The sequence below is a fragment of the Zingiber officinale genome, chromosome 5A (genome assembly GCF_018446385.1).
Source record: "Zingiber officinale cultivar Zhangliang chromosome 5A, Zo_v1.1, whole genome shotgun sequence".
NCBI lineage: Eukaryota > Viridiplantae > Streptophyta > Magnoliopsida > Zingiberales > Zingiberaceae > Zingiber > Zingiber officinale.
This window is the reverse complement of record NC_055994.1, coordinates 82,100,994-82,117,540: the sequence shown is the minus strand read 5'-3', so window position 1 is coordinate 82,117,540 and position 16,547 is coordinate 82,100,994. Positions and strand designations below refer to the sequence as shown.

The following is a 16,547-nucleotide window of genomic DNA, read 5'->3' as shown; positions in this document are numbered from 1 at the left end:
CAGCTGGAGCACTTAGTCAGGGTAATTGATACCTAGCTCCATGCTTCATCATTGATTATGAAATCTAGATTCGATGCTAGATTGGTTGGAGGACCCAATCAGGCGAGCCCTTAACTTAACACTTCGTCTGCACATAAGATTGGAACTTACGCCCCGATCGGCCCGAAGGTCTAGTCAGGTATTCTCTTGTTCTAACTTTGACTCACATGTAAGTCGATCTCCTGGACTTTGACCCATCCCAGAAGGGCCCACCTTAAACATAGTATCAATGCTCATAAAAAAGAAATCCAGCAAACACAAGCCTAACAAGTTTAATGGATTATTTTAGATTTGACTTAACTTAGTTATCTTATCAAATAAATTTGAACATCACAATAACAATTTGAACAAATCAAATCACTAAAAAAATCAATTAATTTAGTAATCGATTGAATTAATTAACTTTTTAACCGTAGATTGTGAATTGAGATTTAAAAAAAAACTCTTTAAATACCGATCCATAAAGATCGTTTCAATAACAATGTTCGTTCAATTTCATCGATTTAACCAATTTTTGAATTTCAAAATCAAGTTCGATTTCATGGTTTAATTAATTGTTGAATTTCAAAATTGAGATCAAATTGAATAAAAATCAAAATAATCGATATTTTTTTTAAAAAAAAAATAATTTTCCCAATTGGTTTCTTTCTCTCATCTCTAACTTATGTTACATACTATTTTTAAAATAGCTTAGTTAGATACGCTTACTATTAATGGCAATTGATTAAGTCAAACTATTACTATCCATAAGAGAGGAGCAAACAAAGGTCAACCTTTTCCCTCCATCAAACAATTGTCTCTACCCTTTTTTCTCTCCCTCCCCCACAATTTCTATCATTAAATTCCCCTCTCCTCCTCCTATTCTTCATTCCTCCTTCCTCCTTCCTTCTAATCTCAATTCTACTTGAATCTCCTCAAGAAATCATGGTAAGCAATTCAAAATGTCCTCTCTTCGATCTTTTAATACATTCGCATTTTAATGATCTCCGTGGTGTCATTATACATTCAATAGTGTCTTCTTTTAAATGAAATGTTGTGCAAATCCATTTAATGTTTTAGATTTATTCCTTTTTGTTTGTGATTTTGTTTATGAATACTAAGTTTGTTGGTACTTAATCAACTTGCATTACTTATGTTCGTTTCATTGTAAAGGCAAACTCCGCGTCGGGGATGGCAGTGCACGACGATTGTAAGCTAAAATTCATGGAACTGAAGGCTAAGAGAAATTTTCGCTTCATCATCTTTAAAATTGATGAGAATGTGCAACAAGTCATAATAGACAAGCTCGGTCAACCGAATCAGAGCTATGAGGATTTCACTTTAGCCTTTCCGGCCAACGAGTGTCGTTATGCCGTCTTTGATTTCGACTTCATCACCGACGAGCATTGCCAAAAGAGCAAGATCTTCTTTATTTCTTGGTGAGAAAAACAATAATATTTGATAATTAGATGGAATTAGAATGATTTATCCTTCAATTTCATTTTTTATAAATACAATTTAAAGACAAACTTATTTTTGTTTCAATCAGGGCTCCCGATGCGTCGAAGGTGAGGAGTAAAATGTTGTATGCTAGTTCCAAAGACAAGTTCAAAAGAGAACTCGATGGAATTCAAGTTGAGTTACAAGCAACAGATCCAAGTGAAATGAGCTTCGATATCGTGAAAGCCCGAGCCTTATAAACCTTTCCAATACTAAAATCTATCAATTCCGACAAACTCCTTTAGCATTATATCAAATTTAATTAAGTCAATTTATTTTATTTCTATATTGTGCATTTATTATTATTATTATTTATCATCATTGTATGAATATTGATTGTGCCAAGGAATTGATTTATGATATTTCACATTTTCATTAAATAGTTTATTTAATTTTGCAAATGATTAAAAAAATTGGTTCTCTCTGAAAAAATTGAACTTTATATCGATTGCAATTAGGGTAAAATGAGAATTCCGAAATTGGGAGGGCCAATTTAAAAAATAAAATAAATCTCGGATCCGACCTCGATCTTATTTAATGCCATGCGATTTCATGTTCTTCGATCGCCCTATTGAAAACGGAGAGGCGGAGATCCCCAATCCCAGGCGATCTGATCTGAAGCGGGTGATCGGTGAGAACGCGCCGGAGAATTCGACGGTCTCTTCCTCTTGGCCTCAGTTTCAACTAGTAATTTCCCCGTTCTAGCTCGTCTGCTTCGTGGAATTTGTGGTTTTCGCGTCTCTCAGTTTTTCGATCTAGGTTATCGGGGAGGGAGTTGACAGATCCGATCTGGAAGACTGGAACTCCGTCGAAAGAGGCGCGGAAGCTGCTCTGGACTCGGAAATGAGCACTTCGTCGATGGAGATTACGCCCAAGCTTTGAGCTTTTACTCGCAGGCCAGCTCCTTTTCCTCGATTCTTTCTTGATCTTTGAGTAGTCAATTCTCTTTTCCCTCTGTTCAAGTTGTGGTTTAGATCAAAAACTTTGATCATCAAATTTATCTCCACAATAATAATCCAAAGCAGACATTTAGATTTCAGCCAATGCTTCTTACAGAAATAAGCAATATAAACACAATATGCACAGCAGTACAGAGAGCTGAATGCAAAAAAAATTTGTGACACTAGATGAACTTTTCGATAGATCCGGCCAGAGTAGATTCCGGCACAGCTCCGATCACAGTATCCTTCTTCTCTCCATTTTTGAAGATCATTACAGTCGGGATGCTCCGGATTCCGTATTGATTAGCTATTTCAGGGTTTTCGTCAGTGTTGAGCTTGTAACATTTCAGCTTGCCTTCGTAAACCTTTGCTAGTTTGGCTATGGTCGGCTCGATCATTCGACATGGTCCGCACCAAGGAGCCCAAAAGTCGATCAGAACTGGAACATCCGAACCCAGAACGCGTGTTTGCCATGCATCTTTCGATATCTCTGGGACTGCCATGGAGTGGAAAAAAAGGGAGCTTGATTATAGATCAAGAGAAGTTGTAAGCCGAGTTCTTGATAAAATCATCGATGGTCTAAGAAAGTAACTTCCGAAACCACGGCGGCATCATGAAAACCCTAGAGAAGAAGCGAGAAGGAAAACATTACGCTGGACCGCGGTTTCCTGCGCCTCGCAGACGACGGCGGCCACCCTCCTGATGACGGCCCTCGATCTCGACGCCGTTATCCTGGAGGGAAGCGAAGCGCATCTCAGGCCGCTGAACCGGGGGATGGCCCCCGCTCCACGGCCGGCTCTCGGCGCAGCGGTGGGATGGGAGGGGACGATCAGCGACTCAAGGATTGCAGCGGCCATGAGGTCTGCCTGCGTGATCGAGGCGGAGCGAGACGGCGAAGGAGCAAATGGGAATGGAAAGGAATTTGGGAAGTTGGCGGATGGACCAAAATGAATGGATGCAATTTTGGCATCAAAATGAGTGGCGCAGATTGAGTTTTCAAAACGTCAAGCGGAGAGATAAGGAGAAATTTTGACAGAAACCGTAACAAAAATAATTATAATATCCCTTAATAATTGTCTTTTACAAAAATGGCGTGTAAAAATTAAAAGGACACTTTTGTTATTTCAACCTCTATTTAAAATATTAAAAACATGCATTATCTATAAATTTCTTTCTTAATTATCTCTCTTTATCCAATAATTATAATCGATTAGTTAAATGACTAAAAGTTACTATATCATATAATAATTTGGTATATAATATAGTAATTTGGCCCAAGATAATAAGTGGTCCTTTTTAAATGGTCAAAACCACGTCCCACTTTAACTTTTTTTAATAAAAAAACATTCATATCACCATAAAATGACATAATTATTCTTCACTATATTATTTTTATTATTATATCACTTTTATATTTTACTTCTAAATCTTGAACTTGAAATACTACCAGTTATGATTTTATAGTTGTCACATAATTGTAATAGCTATGGTTTTGTAAATACTATAACATGAAAAAAAATTAAGACTAAACTTGTTCGGAGCCTCCAAAAAAAATTTTAAACAATTTTTTTTAGTTGAAATTGAGTTATTATAGGTTTCAAGCCATAATTAGTTGTAGATCTTAAACAAGTTTCGATTTGATATATTATGTTCTGTGATTCAACCTGAGTCAAAAAAATATGACATCTTAAAGTTTAGTATTTAACATTCATATTGTACTAATTATGAAGCTATAGCTATTACAACTACGTGATAGCTCAATTGTAACAACTATGCTTTTGTAATTGCTATAACATGAATGTTAAATCCTAAATTTGAGGTATTATAATTTTTTATTTGAATTGAACCACGAGACGCACAATATATTAAATCAGAGCTCGTTTAAATATCTACGATTGATTATAAGGTAGAACCCATAATAGCCTAATTTTAGACTCAAAAAATGTCACTTAAATCTTTTTCAGATGCTCTGAACAATATTAGTTTTTAATTTTTTTTTCATGTTGTAGTAGGTATGAAACTGTAGCTGCTATAAGCCTACAACTGTATGATAGTTCAGCTATACTAACTATGAAACAATAGTTGTAGCAATTGGGCAACAATTACAAAATCGTAGCTGTTACAATACACCCCAGGTTCGGGATTTAGGCGGAAAATATAAGAGAGAGATAATAGTAATTGGGTTATTTTACAAGACGATGGGGTACTCTTTTAATAAAAAGAAAAATCAAAGTGGAGGGTCATTTTAATGATTCCAAAAATAAGGGGTGTCCTTTTGATTTTTACCCTAATAATTTTAACTAAAATTTTATAAAATTTGAAAAAAAAAATTAAAAAATTAAAAGAGCGCTCACATATAAGGAATTGTCAAATAAGTGCTCATTTTGTAAAAATCATTAAATGGACGCTTCACTATATATTTTATCTCGTAAATAACATTATTTCTAGTATTGTTGTAGCAGTTGTTATGATTAACTACTACAATATATAACAACTATAGATTAATTATTACAACGTTTTAACAAATCTTATTTCTATGACTATTATAGTAGATATGATTAGAACATTCACATAGTTACCTTATCCAAATATTTCATCCTAAATTTTGAATAAGGTAGCTAAAAACCTTTTACATTAGTTACCCTATTCATTTCCTAAATTTAGTATTTATGAACAATATTTTTTTAAATTTGGAGAATAGATTGCATTCCCTAACTATTATAGAGAAGAGAAAAAAAATAAGAAAGTTGATATAATGTATAGTGAAAAGTGAACATCCAAATTTAATAAATTAACTCTTTTATCATAAATTATATATTTTAGATAAGGAAATTGGTATGAATATTTTTAACTTCTATAATGTGTAACAGTTACTTTGTAATTACTATAAAGTAACTACTATAAAGTAACTACTTTCTAGCTGGTATAATGTGTAATAATTAATATAATTTTATTGTAGTATTGAGTAGTTGCTATAATAACGATGAAATTTAGTGTTTAGGGTTTAATTATAATTATGTAGTAGCTAATTAAGTAGCTGGTACCATTTTGATGAGATTTAAGTAATTTTAATCAAATTAATAAAAAAATATATTTTGATATAATAATATTATATATATAATAATTTTTATTAAAATAAAATAATTAATTTTTCATGTCATAAACACCTACTGAGTAATTGTAGCTATTATAATAGTGAAGGAATAAAAGATATTTATATACAAAATATTTGGCAGGGCACATTTTTGGCCTAAAATTTTTAAATTACTACATGCAAATCTAATTGTGTAAAAAATAATAAATTTTATAAACATGTAAAGCATTTTTAAAAATCTATTTAGAAGTTTGATCAAAATCCATATGATGTGTTTTAAATTTGTACATGATACAAATTTACTTAGGCGTGCAGGATGAATACACTTTACCCCTCTTTAAAATTAAAGGAGGTGCAGCGGCCGAGTATATTTTCAATTTCTCATCTATTTAAAAATTGAGATATAGTTTTAATAGATGATTTTTTTTAACGAGCGATTGAACTCAAAATGTTAAAGTGATGGATTATCCGTTACGAGTAATTTTTGATTTATTTTAATGGTTGATAGAAAATTTTTAGCAGATCAAATTAGTCATCCTAAGATTAATCGACATAAATTGATATTTAGTACCAATTAAAAAAATTGAAAAAACACGCCCGGTCAATAGTACAGTGGCAAAGCACCTTCTTAATAATTGAGTTTCTTCTCAATTTCTCATGCATGTAAGAATCGAATTCTAATTTTAACGAATTAATTTCTTTTAATAAATCGTTAATATAAGAATACTAGGTTGATGAATTATTTATTACGAGTACTTTTTGATTATTTTTTTAAAAAAATGTTAAACTTATGGACAGTTTGTTACAACTACTTTTCCATTTATCTTAATAGTTGATAAAATTTTTTTTTATAGAATCGGATCACACTTCCAAAATTAAATGACATAAATTAAATATTTAATGTAAAATAAAAACATAAAATAATTGAAGAAACACAGTACAATAATTTTAACAAATATTCAAATTGATGTAGCAATTTTAATTTGAATAAATTTATTAATTTAAGCGTGAGATATCCTTAATTTAGTTTGAATAGTGAAAGGTTATGTTACTAACATGTTTACTTCCATTATGAGTAATGTGTTTGGTTTCAAAGCCTTACGAGCTCTACGTTTGGATGATCTGTGAATTCCTACTTCCTATTCCAAAACTTTCCAAGGCCCGCCTCACGATATTTAGGTTGAAAGAGATAAGTTGAACAAGTATGGTCGCCCCCTATTGGAATGTACTATTAAACCAAAATTGGGATTATCTGCAAAAAACTACGGTAGAGCAGTTTATGAGTGTCTACGTGGTGGGCTTGATTTTACCAAAGATGATGAAAACGTGAACTCAACCATTTATGCGTTGGAAAGACCGTTTCCTATCCGGTCCGAATAAGGGAAGCTAGAAAATTAGGAATAGGGTGACTACTGATGGGATGGAGATCTTAATCCTGTAAAATAAAACTAAATCAGGGAAGAGATCCTTGACGTTGACCCTCGGACACTTAAGTTAGAATCAGGAAGTGAGAATGAGTAATCAAGAAATAGAGCAATCTTGCCTTTCCTCATACCTGGTGTATCCTTTTTTTTTGTGATTATTCATCTATCCTTATTTAATAATATTAATTATCAGAGGAAGACTTCCTTGTCTTGACTTTCGTGTATTAATGATAGATAGAGTGTGTTTCTTTATCTTGGCTTCTTCATATTTAATGACAAATAGAGTGTTCTCTTTTGTTTTCTCGTTCTCTCTTTTGTAATGACATTCCTTACGCTGGACAAGCGGTCTGAGCAGCTCGTTTTCCTGCCAACTGAGATAACTGGCTACGGGTTTGTCTATTCGTCCGATCGACCCATGATGTCCATCCGTATGACCGATCGGGTGATCCGCTTGGCCACTCCTTTGTCGATCGGGATAACCAAACAGTCACCTTTGGTCGAGGGTCTTTCCGTAAGCCTCGACGTTTCTCGTCTTGACTTTAACCGATACTTGTCAATTCACTCGTGACAGATGAACTCTCCCTTATCGCCACATCCGTTATTATTTTTATTATACAAAATGCAAATTTTAAACATTATTTTACATTTAAAATAAAGTATAATAATTGAGCTCAATTAATTAATTATATTTTTTATCCGCTAGGCGGCCATGAACATCCGCCCATGCCCCATCTATCGAACCAATAAATACAAGGGCATTTCTGTCATCCACCGGTCTCCTTTCCGGCAGCCCTTCTCTTCGCCTTTTCCTCCGCAGCCTCGTCCTTTTCCGATTCGAGAGAGATCGTGAGAGAAAGAGATCAACCCATTCACGCAGTGCCGCCTCCATCTGGAATCAAATCTTCGCTCAGTTGTTGCGAAATCAGAGAATCCCTCCCTTTCGCGTTTTTCTTGGGAAGTTCCCCGATCAATAAACCCTAGATTTAGTCGATGCTTTCCAAATTTTAGGTATTTTGTTCATCTCTCGGTTTTTAAGGAGAGATCTTTCGTTGGTTAGTGTTGATTCGTCTGTCGTCGCACGGGAGGACCGCTCTGTGTAGAAGATGAATCCTCGAGGAAGATTTCCTACGCCTGGGATGGGGAACGGTCGCGGAGGCAGTGGGAGTGCAAATCCTGGTTTTTATCCGAGGAATCCTCAGCAACAGCAGTACGTACAGCGGAGTCAAGTACACGGGCAGCCGGGTCCGCAGTTCCAGCACCAATATCAGCAGCAGCAGTGGTCGAGGAGGAATCCAATGGGGAGCGACTTCGGGACTCGGGTACCGGCACAATCTATTCAATACGAGGCTATTGATTCTAGGTAAACTGTAGAGTAAAATTCTGGTCTTGGATTATTTGTTGCAATATTTGCCAGTGTTAATACTTGCAACTATATGGAGAGCCAGATAAATCACTCAGCAATTACTTCTTTTAACTCATAGATGGTATCCACTACTGATAAACATGTATAGCATCCTCTTTTTTTTTTTTTGGATGATTCCTTGCGTGGTAAACGATAATGATGTCGTTTCTGTTTGTGCTTGGAGACCTTGCAAATTGTCTGTCATGTAGTTAACTTGAAAAGCTGCATCTTCTCGAGTTTGTAGGACTACTCTAAACAATTCATCATGAAAGTAAGTGTTCACTAAACGGGATAGTTGACTAATACTAATATAATAGGAAAAAACTTCTTTTTCTGGATAGTTTATTGGTTCCATTGCTAACTCAGGCTTTATGCAATTAATTCTTTTTAATCATATGTACATTCTATAACACAAAATAGGCGCATGAATGAATCTCATGTTACACTCAAGTATGAAAGCATTACTCGCCTACCCATCAACTTTGGATTTCAGATGCTCCAAAATTAGTAATTGACAATCGTTTTTTCCAATTTTTTTAAAAAAATCAAGTATTGAGACAAATAGATAGAGAAGTGTTTCAGGTTAAGATTCTTGGATTGACAGAAAAGAAATTGCACTTGTTGAAACAATCAATATTAACCAACAATGTAAAACAACATGCATATAACTAATATCTTGTGTTTATCATTAGAAAACCAGTTGTTTTAAGATAATTTAGGTTAACTGAAAATGGGATTGTGCTAATTGCATATATAAGTCATATATATGCTGTGCAGTTCCTCATGCATAAGCTTACGTGGAGGCTTTTTAAAATTATGGGTTTAAACTTTAAACCAAACTGAAGTAAATTTAAACATACAATTCTCTGTACCAATCGGAATCAAATATATTATGAAAAAAGTATAAATTGGTTCAGTTTTTTTAGCATGTTTTGGTTCATTTATCAGCTTGAAGTTTGAATTGAATAATGAACACTCCCATTACCACATTGGTGTAAAATTGTACTGCCGGATGAAAGTGCCACCCCTATATTTTTGGTTCTAGTAAAGTGAAGTTCATCTTTCTTCTAGAAGTAAACCCATCTAATGGGCACTAGCTTTGGTTCTAAACCAAGCAATTGTTAGTTTGGATTGATTTCATCTATGCTTGGTAATAAATGCTTCGATATAATTGGTATTTTTACTGCTCAATCTAGCCTATTTTTCAATCTGCTTAAACATGAATCTTATTCATATTAAGATCAAGTAATTTGGTTTGACTAAATCACCCAATTATCTCTAGTTGGCTACATATATGAAAAAATTTTCTATGTACCAAAATTTTATGTATTTTGAAAAGTTTTCTTTCATGTAAACAAGGAAACTTGGTCTTGATTACATTTTAAGAAATTGTAAGATCAAGAAAGTTTCAAATATGCAAATTATTTTCAATTTTAGCTAAAAAGTGGGCCTGGTTTGTCATTTTTCTCTTAGAGATATTGTAAGGTGTGCAGTGGCCATTAAGAATTTAGATGTTTGAGGAAATGATATGTGCACATTTGTAACTTTACTAATTTGATTCATGATGCTATGCTAATTGAATCTCATGTAATCGATAAGCTATTAAAAAAATCTCAATGCATCTTATTTTTAACTTGTGAGCATAATGCTCGAGCATCACAAGCGACTTCAACGTCATCATCATCAAGTAATATTTTCCCCAACTATTTGGGGTTGACTAGAGCATCACAAGAAATTTATTTTGGTATATTATAGTGATTGATCTTTGTGTAGCTGGTGATATTATATAGATGCGATTTATTTCCCACGTATTTAGTTCAATTGACACGAAAATCATTGTGTTACGATACCATATCAGCACTTTTAAAAAAAAATTTTTTAGCTAATTTTAAGCTTGATTATTTCAGTTCCCAAGATTGGAAGGCACAATTGAACATACCAGCTCCTGACACACGCTACAAGACAGAGGTAAAGTTAGTGTTCGTCTTGCTCTAATAAGAGAATAATTGGGAATTGGTTGCTGTGTAGTTTATGTCTACTAATAAATACAATTAAATGCTATTATGTTTTGCCAAAGTTAAATGGGCGTGTACTGCAGATCTAGTGTCTTTCCTAGGGATCCACAAGAAAACTCATGTAACTTCTAGATGTATATTTATGTTAGTACAACAGTCTCCAAATGTAACATATTACAAAAATGTAGATTAAAATGTATGGCATCCTCTATTCTACCAGCACTTCATATTCAGCATCTGTTCTATAATTGTCAAAGAAATTACTCCCATCAAGTTTGTTAGGTTAGTTTAGATGTTCTCACCTGTAAATAAATTAGACCATGAACCATACAAATATTCATGATGTTATCTTTTCGTTGTCAACTCTTGCTTCTATGATTATGTATATTGATTATAATTGTTGGTGCACAATTGCCAGGATGTAACTGCAACTAAAGGGAATGAGTTTGAAGACTATTTTCTGAAGCGAGAACTTCTTATGGGCATATATGAGAAGGGTTTTGAAAGGCCTTCACCAATTCAGGAAGAAAGCATTCCTATTGCACTCACTGGCAGTGACATTCTTGCTAGAGCTAAAAATGGGACAGGAAAGACGGCTGCATTTTGTATTCCTGCTCTTGAAAAAATTGACCAAGATCTTAATGCCATTCAAGGTTCTTTTTTCTTCATATTTTTTCCCCACAGCAGTAGTTGTATCTGTGTACTGGTTTATATTTTGGCTCAGATGTAAGCATCTGTAGTTTAAATCATTATTTCTTCATTCTTGTTTTCTTTATTAGCTGCAAATTCATATTTCCTGTATTCTCATTAGCATCATAACTTTGAAGTCTTTTATTTTTTGTGCTGTTCTTCATTTTGGTTAGTGTGTTGTGCATAATGATTCATTTCTGCTATGCTTTGTTAGTCTGATAATCTTTATCTACATACTATACTTGATCTGTATTGTTGGTATATGAGGAAAGTAAAATGCATTAGACTCGCCTTGATATTTCATGTTACCATGAAGCTGTTCATGTGTGATAAGATCGGTATTAATTGTGTAGCTAGAATGTTTTTCCATCCAATAATTGAGAACTTTTGTTTTTTTTCAGTTGTTATATTAGTTCCAACAAGAGAATTAGCTCTTCAAACATCGCAAGTTTGTAAGGAACTTGGAAAACATTTGAAGATTCAAATTATGGTTACTACTGGGGGAACTAGCCTGAAGGATGACATTATGCGTTTATATCAACCCGTCCAGTTGTTGGTTGGAACTCCTGGTCGAATACTTGATCTTGCAAGAAAAGGGATCTGTGTTTTGAAGGACTGTTCGATGCTTATATTAGATGAGGTAATGTATGATGAAGTTTGATCTTGCTGTACTAGATTAATTGAGGTGTTTTGATCAAGTCTGAGGCTATTACATTGTTATGTATTCTCTTATCCTTAACAAGTACTCTATAGTTCTCAGACATCTTTCTGATCTGTTTCTTATAAGCAAATATTTACTTCTGCCTGTTCATCCTCTTTTCTGATTGCAAGTCCAAATTTCTAATTTCACAGGCTGACAAGCTTCTTTCTCCAGAGTTTCAGCCATCAATAGAACAACTTATTCAGTTTCTTCCTGATAATAGGCAAATTTTAATGTTTTCAGCAACATTTCCTGTAACTGTTAAGGATTTTAAAGACAGATACCTTCCAAAACCCTATGTTATCAATCTGATGGATGAACTCACACTGAAGGGAATAACACAATACTATGCTTTTGTTGAAGAGAGGCAGAAGGTGCACTGCCTGAATACCCTTTTCTCAAAGGTTTGTCCTAAATTTGGACTATTTCAAAGGTTTAAAATTTTTCTTGGGCCTGAGAATGACTGGTTTACCTGTTTTGACAGCTTCAAATTAATCAATCTATTATTTTCTGTAATTCTGTTAACCGAGTGGAGCTACTAGCAAAGAAAATCACTGAGTTGGGCTATTCTTGCTTCTATATTCATGCTAAAATGTTGCAAGATCACAGAAATCGTGTTTTCCATGACTTCCGCAATGGTGCATGCAGGAATCTTGTTTGCACAGGTATGATATTTCTTTTATTTTGCCTTTTCTTTTTTGATTGGAATCTAGCATGTGTGTTGTTATGATGATATCAGCAATTATCTGCTAATTGTAGACAAATCCATCCCCAACCAATGAGATTCTTGGCTTTATGATTTTTTGCATGGGTCATACTCGAAACATGTCATGTGGAGATTCATAGAATGCAAACATTATTTCAAGCAAGATCTAGACAAGCACTGGCTTGGTGGATAAAGAGGAAGTTTGAATAGGATTGGAAGGAAATTAGGGAGAGTCCTCTTCTTCTAATTGCATTTGGCTAGTACCGTTTATTATTTTTCCTGAGTTCAGTGCTGTATCCGTTTTTGTGCTCTTCATCTTATGATTCCGGTTGAGGAACTCATGGTTCAATTACGTTGAAGAAGAAAGACAGGTGATGCAGTTTAAAATTACAAAATTCTAGTTTGAAATTTTTTAAATAGCTGGTTTTAAATTTTATGTTTTTTTTAAAAAAGTTTTAAGGTTTATTTTGAAGTAGTCAAGAGAAAGGAGGAAATTTTATATTTGCAGGATAAGTTTTTTTAAAGAATTGCTAATTGTTTATCCAGCAATTGAATATGTCAACGTTTGGGCCTTTAAAAAGATCCTAGTTCCCTTTGTTTTGCTCTCTTGAATTTATTAAAATTTCCCTCTTCAGTGGCTTTTGTTCTCCGTGTGAGACTAGTTTGTTCATCCTAAATAAAGAAGTGGTATCATATTGTTTTCATGCTGCATTGCTAAGATTAATACACTTCACGTGTTCTATGGTTTTCTGAAAACCTGTTATATTTGACTGAACAACTAGATTGAGCATATTCCCAAATTGCTAATAAATATTAGAAGTTGGACTAATTTTCCATGTTTAATATCTTGCTCTTCAAATGACATATGTGTCGTGACATATTTGGCTGCCTTTGCAGATCTCTTTACCAGGGGAATTGACATTCAAGCTGTTAATGTTGTCATCAATTTTGATTTCCCAAAGAACTCTGAAACATATCTTCACAGGGTATCATCTTGATACTGTGTTTATATTAGTTAACTGCAAATGCTACCAATTCATTGAGAGATGGTATAGGGAACATGCTGCTTGTCACTTTATTGATTTAGATAACAATAAATTTTAAAAAGAAAAAAATAGGCAAGCTATCTATCTAAGATGACAATAATTCCCATAAGTTCTTTTATTGTGGCCTTTTTTATTTTAAGAAAATGTCATTTGCCTTAATTCTCAAAGAAAGAAAAAAACAAAGTTCTAAATTAATTAATCGTTCACATTTGAATTTGCCCATCCTCCTATGTCCTGAAATTGATTCATCAGCAAATCAATTGTGCTACTTGGCTGCATATCCCTTTGGCTAATGGTTGGGTGATTTCAGGTTGGTCGTTCGGGAAGGTTTGGTCACCTTGGTTTAGCTGTCAATCTTATCACCTATGAGGATCGCTTTAATTTGTATGATCACTTGCCAATGCTTAAGAATCTAATGCATTATTTCCATTTTCTTTTCATGACATGAAAATCAATTGCCTGACTACAGATATCGAATGGAGCAAGAACTTGGCACAGAAATAAAACAGATTCCTCCACAGATCGATCAGGCTATTTACTGTCGGTGATCTGGAACAGTTAGGAGTCTGATATTTTCATGCTGAATAACTAGAGTGGTACCTGTATACGTTGACACATCAGTATGGAACTCTCACTCTTTGACATTTCCTCGTTCAGATCAAATTAATGTAGAACACACGTGCTATCTCACTTTCTGCTGATATAAAGTGATGCAAGGAAATATGATCCCAGTAAAACTTTGTTTAAAATGATGAAAATTTAGTCAAAAATTATTGAAAACTGTTTTCATTAACATGCCTGTTTGTGTTAACATGCATTCATGTCATACTAGTTTTAGTATCTACAAAACTTGTGCCATGTCACTACCAATATCAAAAAAATTTACCTTTAGCAAATTTGTGTTTTTTTGCAGTGCTCAAGGAAAATTTAAGGATAGTCTATAGGCTATTCAGAGTAACTTATATGATTGTTTTTTCAATAGTTAAAATTGTCTTGTCAATGAAAAATATATCTCTTACAGTATTGGCTCCTCTATGTCAGTAAATCTCAGTTTTCTATTATTGTATATAAAAGATACCTTAATTTTCAAAAGTGGTTGATTATGATTCTAACAAGTGAAGATTGACCAAAATGGAAAACATGTGACAGAAGATATGCTTGATCTAGCTAGAATTCATGTGGAGGTAGATATGCTTGATCTACCTTTTTGGCGGGCATAGCAGTGTTTAATTATAGTAGCTAATGACAATGTCCTGATACATCTTTAAACAAAAAAAGCTTATTTCAAGTTTTTGAACTATTAAATAGTAAACAAAAATTACACTATAAAATAAGTAAATAATTGAACAAATACTTCACATTTGACTTACAATGTAATTTTCAAAAGTTTATGTTTAAACATTGAAGTTCCTAATACAAAATATCATCGAGGTTGATTCTATTATTTTCTATATTAATTGTTTTAGTAATTCCTTTCTCTATGGCCAATCCAGCTTCTTCATATCTGATGCACAGCTGATATCAACCTATTCCAATTTTGCAACCTATGAACTATATGGATCTTCCAAATTAAGCTTCTCAATGACTTTACTCTTTTCACCACTAATCACAATTGAGTTACTTAATATATTAGGGTTCATCTAAAATTCACTATTCTTAGTTTGGTGAACAGTGTGATGTTGATAGAAGGGAACCCTCACAGATGGTTTGACGATAAAAGGGAAAAAACTGTTAGAATTGTAGATTGTCATGCACACAGAGTTAATTTATTATTCTTTTCTTAAATAATTAAATGCAATATTGATTTTATCCTCTCTTTGGTCACCAATTATGTGACTAAAAGTTGCAATTGAATCTTTTCTTTGCCTTTCGAATGGTATGCTACTGATTCCTGGGCACCATTTTTTTAAAGCAACCTAAGTACTTGCAGATTGTAATATAAACATCGTACTGAGTTGCATGAATGATGCAATATTGACTTTTGATGAATTTTACATTAACTATTTTATCATCATCTCTACTATACCTGACTTATTCCTTTGTGCACACATGCAGGGTTTCTTTTGTCACCTTGTGTTGGTGCCCAAGTTGCATCTGACGACTAAACCGCTATACTATGATTGGCTATTTGGTAACATCGATCATGGTCACTCTTAACTTAATATGTTATATTCAAAAATAGATTCTCCTAGTTCACAGTTTCATAGGCATTAAACTGTTGTGCATATACTGGTGAGAAGATGATTGTTGCTTCATGTTATCTGTCAAATGCATACAGTTGAAGACTGCAAAGCTGGATAGAATGGTTAGTGTGTTAAAATCCCACATTCTGAAAAACTAGAATATTATCTTGGTCTGTAGGATTTATGACATCATTTTGCTGATAGACTAATTTTTTTTCTTCTCTTGCTGAAGAAGTTACCGAAAATCCCTTGCCAAGGGTAAATTTCTGAAATCTTTTTGGGTGTCATTATTTGATCCAGGTTTATGAGCAGTGAAATAGGTTCAATTTAGACTAAACTATTACCAGTGTGTCATTTGTTTTCAGTCTATATGATCAAATTCAGGTTATTTTCACATTCTTTTGTGGTAAAAAATACCTGAAATTTCATGTTTTCGGAACCTGGATCAATTTAGGTTGTGCCTGATCAAGTTTCTCTTAAAATTCAGTTTTATCCAAACTCTTTTCCACTCCTGAGGCTTTCTGCTTTATCAATCTTGTAATTTTGATCAGCGAAACAAAACATGAGTAAACAAAACAAACTAAACGACTCCGTAACCAAATGGAATGCTTGATGGTTGTGGATATGATTTTGAAGATGCTATAGGATTAAAACTTTCATGATTGAGTATGACTGTTTGTTCTACCGACAGTGATTAAAGAATACACGGTTGTGTGTGTGTTTTTTTTGGCTATTCCTTGTCAAAACCCAAGTGGTTCCCGCTGACCGGGACTTTTTAAAATGCTGTTTGTGACTGCTAAGTTTTTATTTTAAATTTTGTGTTTTTTT

At 33.6% G+C, this 16,547-nt stretch overlaps 3 protein-coding genes and 1 long non-coding RNA gene across 5 annotated transcripts; 3 read left to right on the top strand and 1 right to left on the bottom strand.

The window, feature by feature from the left end:
- The first annotated feature begins 1,179 nt into the window (after window positions 1-1,179).
- On the top strand, window positions 1,180-1,718 carry LOC121982952 (actin-depolymerizing factor 1-like). The gene is made up of 2 exons (XM_042535950.1): window positions 1,180-1,457; window positions 1,568-1,718. The coding sequence occupies exons 1-2, from the start codon at window positions 1,210-1,212 to the stop codon at window positions 1,716-1,718; spliced, it is 399 nt and encodes a 132-aa protein (XP_042391884.1). The 5' UTR covers window positions 1,180-1,209.
- Window positions 1,719-2,077: 359 nt separating this feature from the next.
- LOC121980749 lies at window positions 2,078-2,557 on the top strand. Its single transcript, XR_006111656.1, has 2 exons — window positions 2,078-2,205; window positions 2,278-2,557. It is a non-coding gene; the product is annotated as an uncharacterized LOC121980749 (long non-coding RNA).
- LOC121980748 (thioredoxin 1-like) lies at window positions 2,528-3,459 on the bottom strand. The gene is made up of 2 exons (XM_042532939.1): window positions 3,112-3,459; window positions 2,528-2,955 (listed from the first exon to the last, which is right to left on the bottom strand). The coding sequence occupies exons 1-2, from the start codon at window positions 3,314-3,316 to the stop codon at window positions 2,642-2,644; spliced, it is 519 nt and encodes a 172-aa protein (XP_042388873.1). The 5' UTR covers window positions 3,317-3,459; the 3' UTR covers window positions 2,528-2,641.
- A 4,277-nt stretch (window positions 3,460-7,736) lies between these two features.
- LOC121980747 (DEAD-box ATP-dependent RNA helicase 8-like) lies at window positions 7,737-15,873 on the top strand. Of its 2 annotated transcripts, XM_042532937.1 has the most exons (10): window positions 7,737-8,337; window positions 10,287-10,347; window positions 10,813-11,047; window positions 11,486-11,724; window positions 11,937-12,188; window positions 12,269-12,449; window positions 13,388-13,476; window positions 13,847-13,920; window positions 14,006-14,156; window positions 15,592-15,873. In XM_042532937.1, exons 1-9 carry the CDS (start codon window positions 8,081-8,083, stop codon window positions 14,082-14,084), a joined length of 1,467 nt encoding a protein of 488 aa, XP_042388871.1. In that variant the 5' UTR covers window positions 7,737-8,080; the 3' UTR covers window positions 14,085-14,156; window positions 15,592-15,873. The 2 variants fall into 2 exon arrangements, with proteins under 2 accessions (XP_042388871.1, XP_042388872.1); XM_042532938.1 differs by lacking the exons at window positions 13,847-13,920; window positions 14,006-14,156; window positions 15,592-15,873 and adding an exon at window positions 12,544-12,861.
- Window positions 15,874-16,547: the final 674 nt, after the last annotated feature.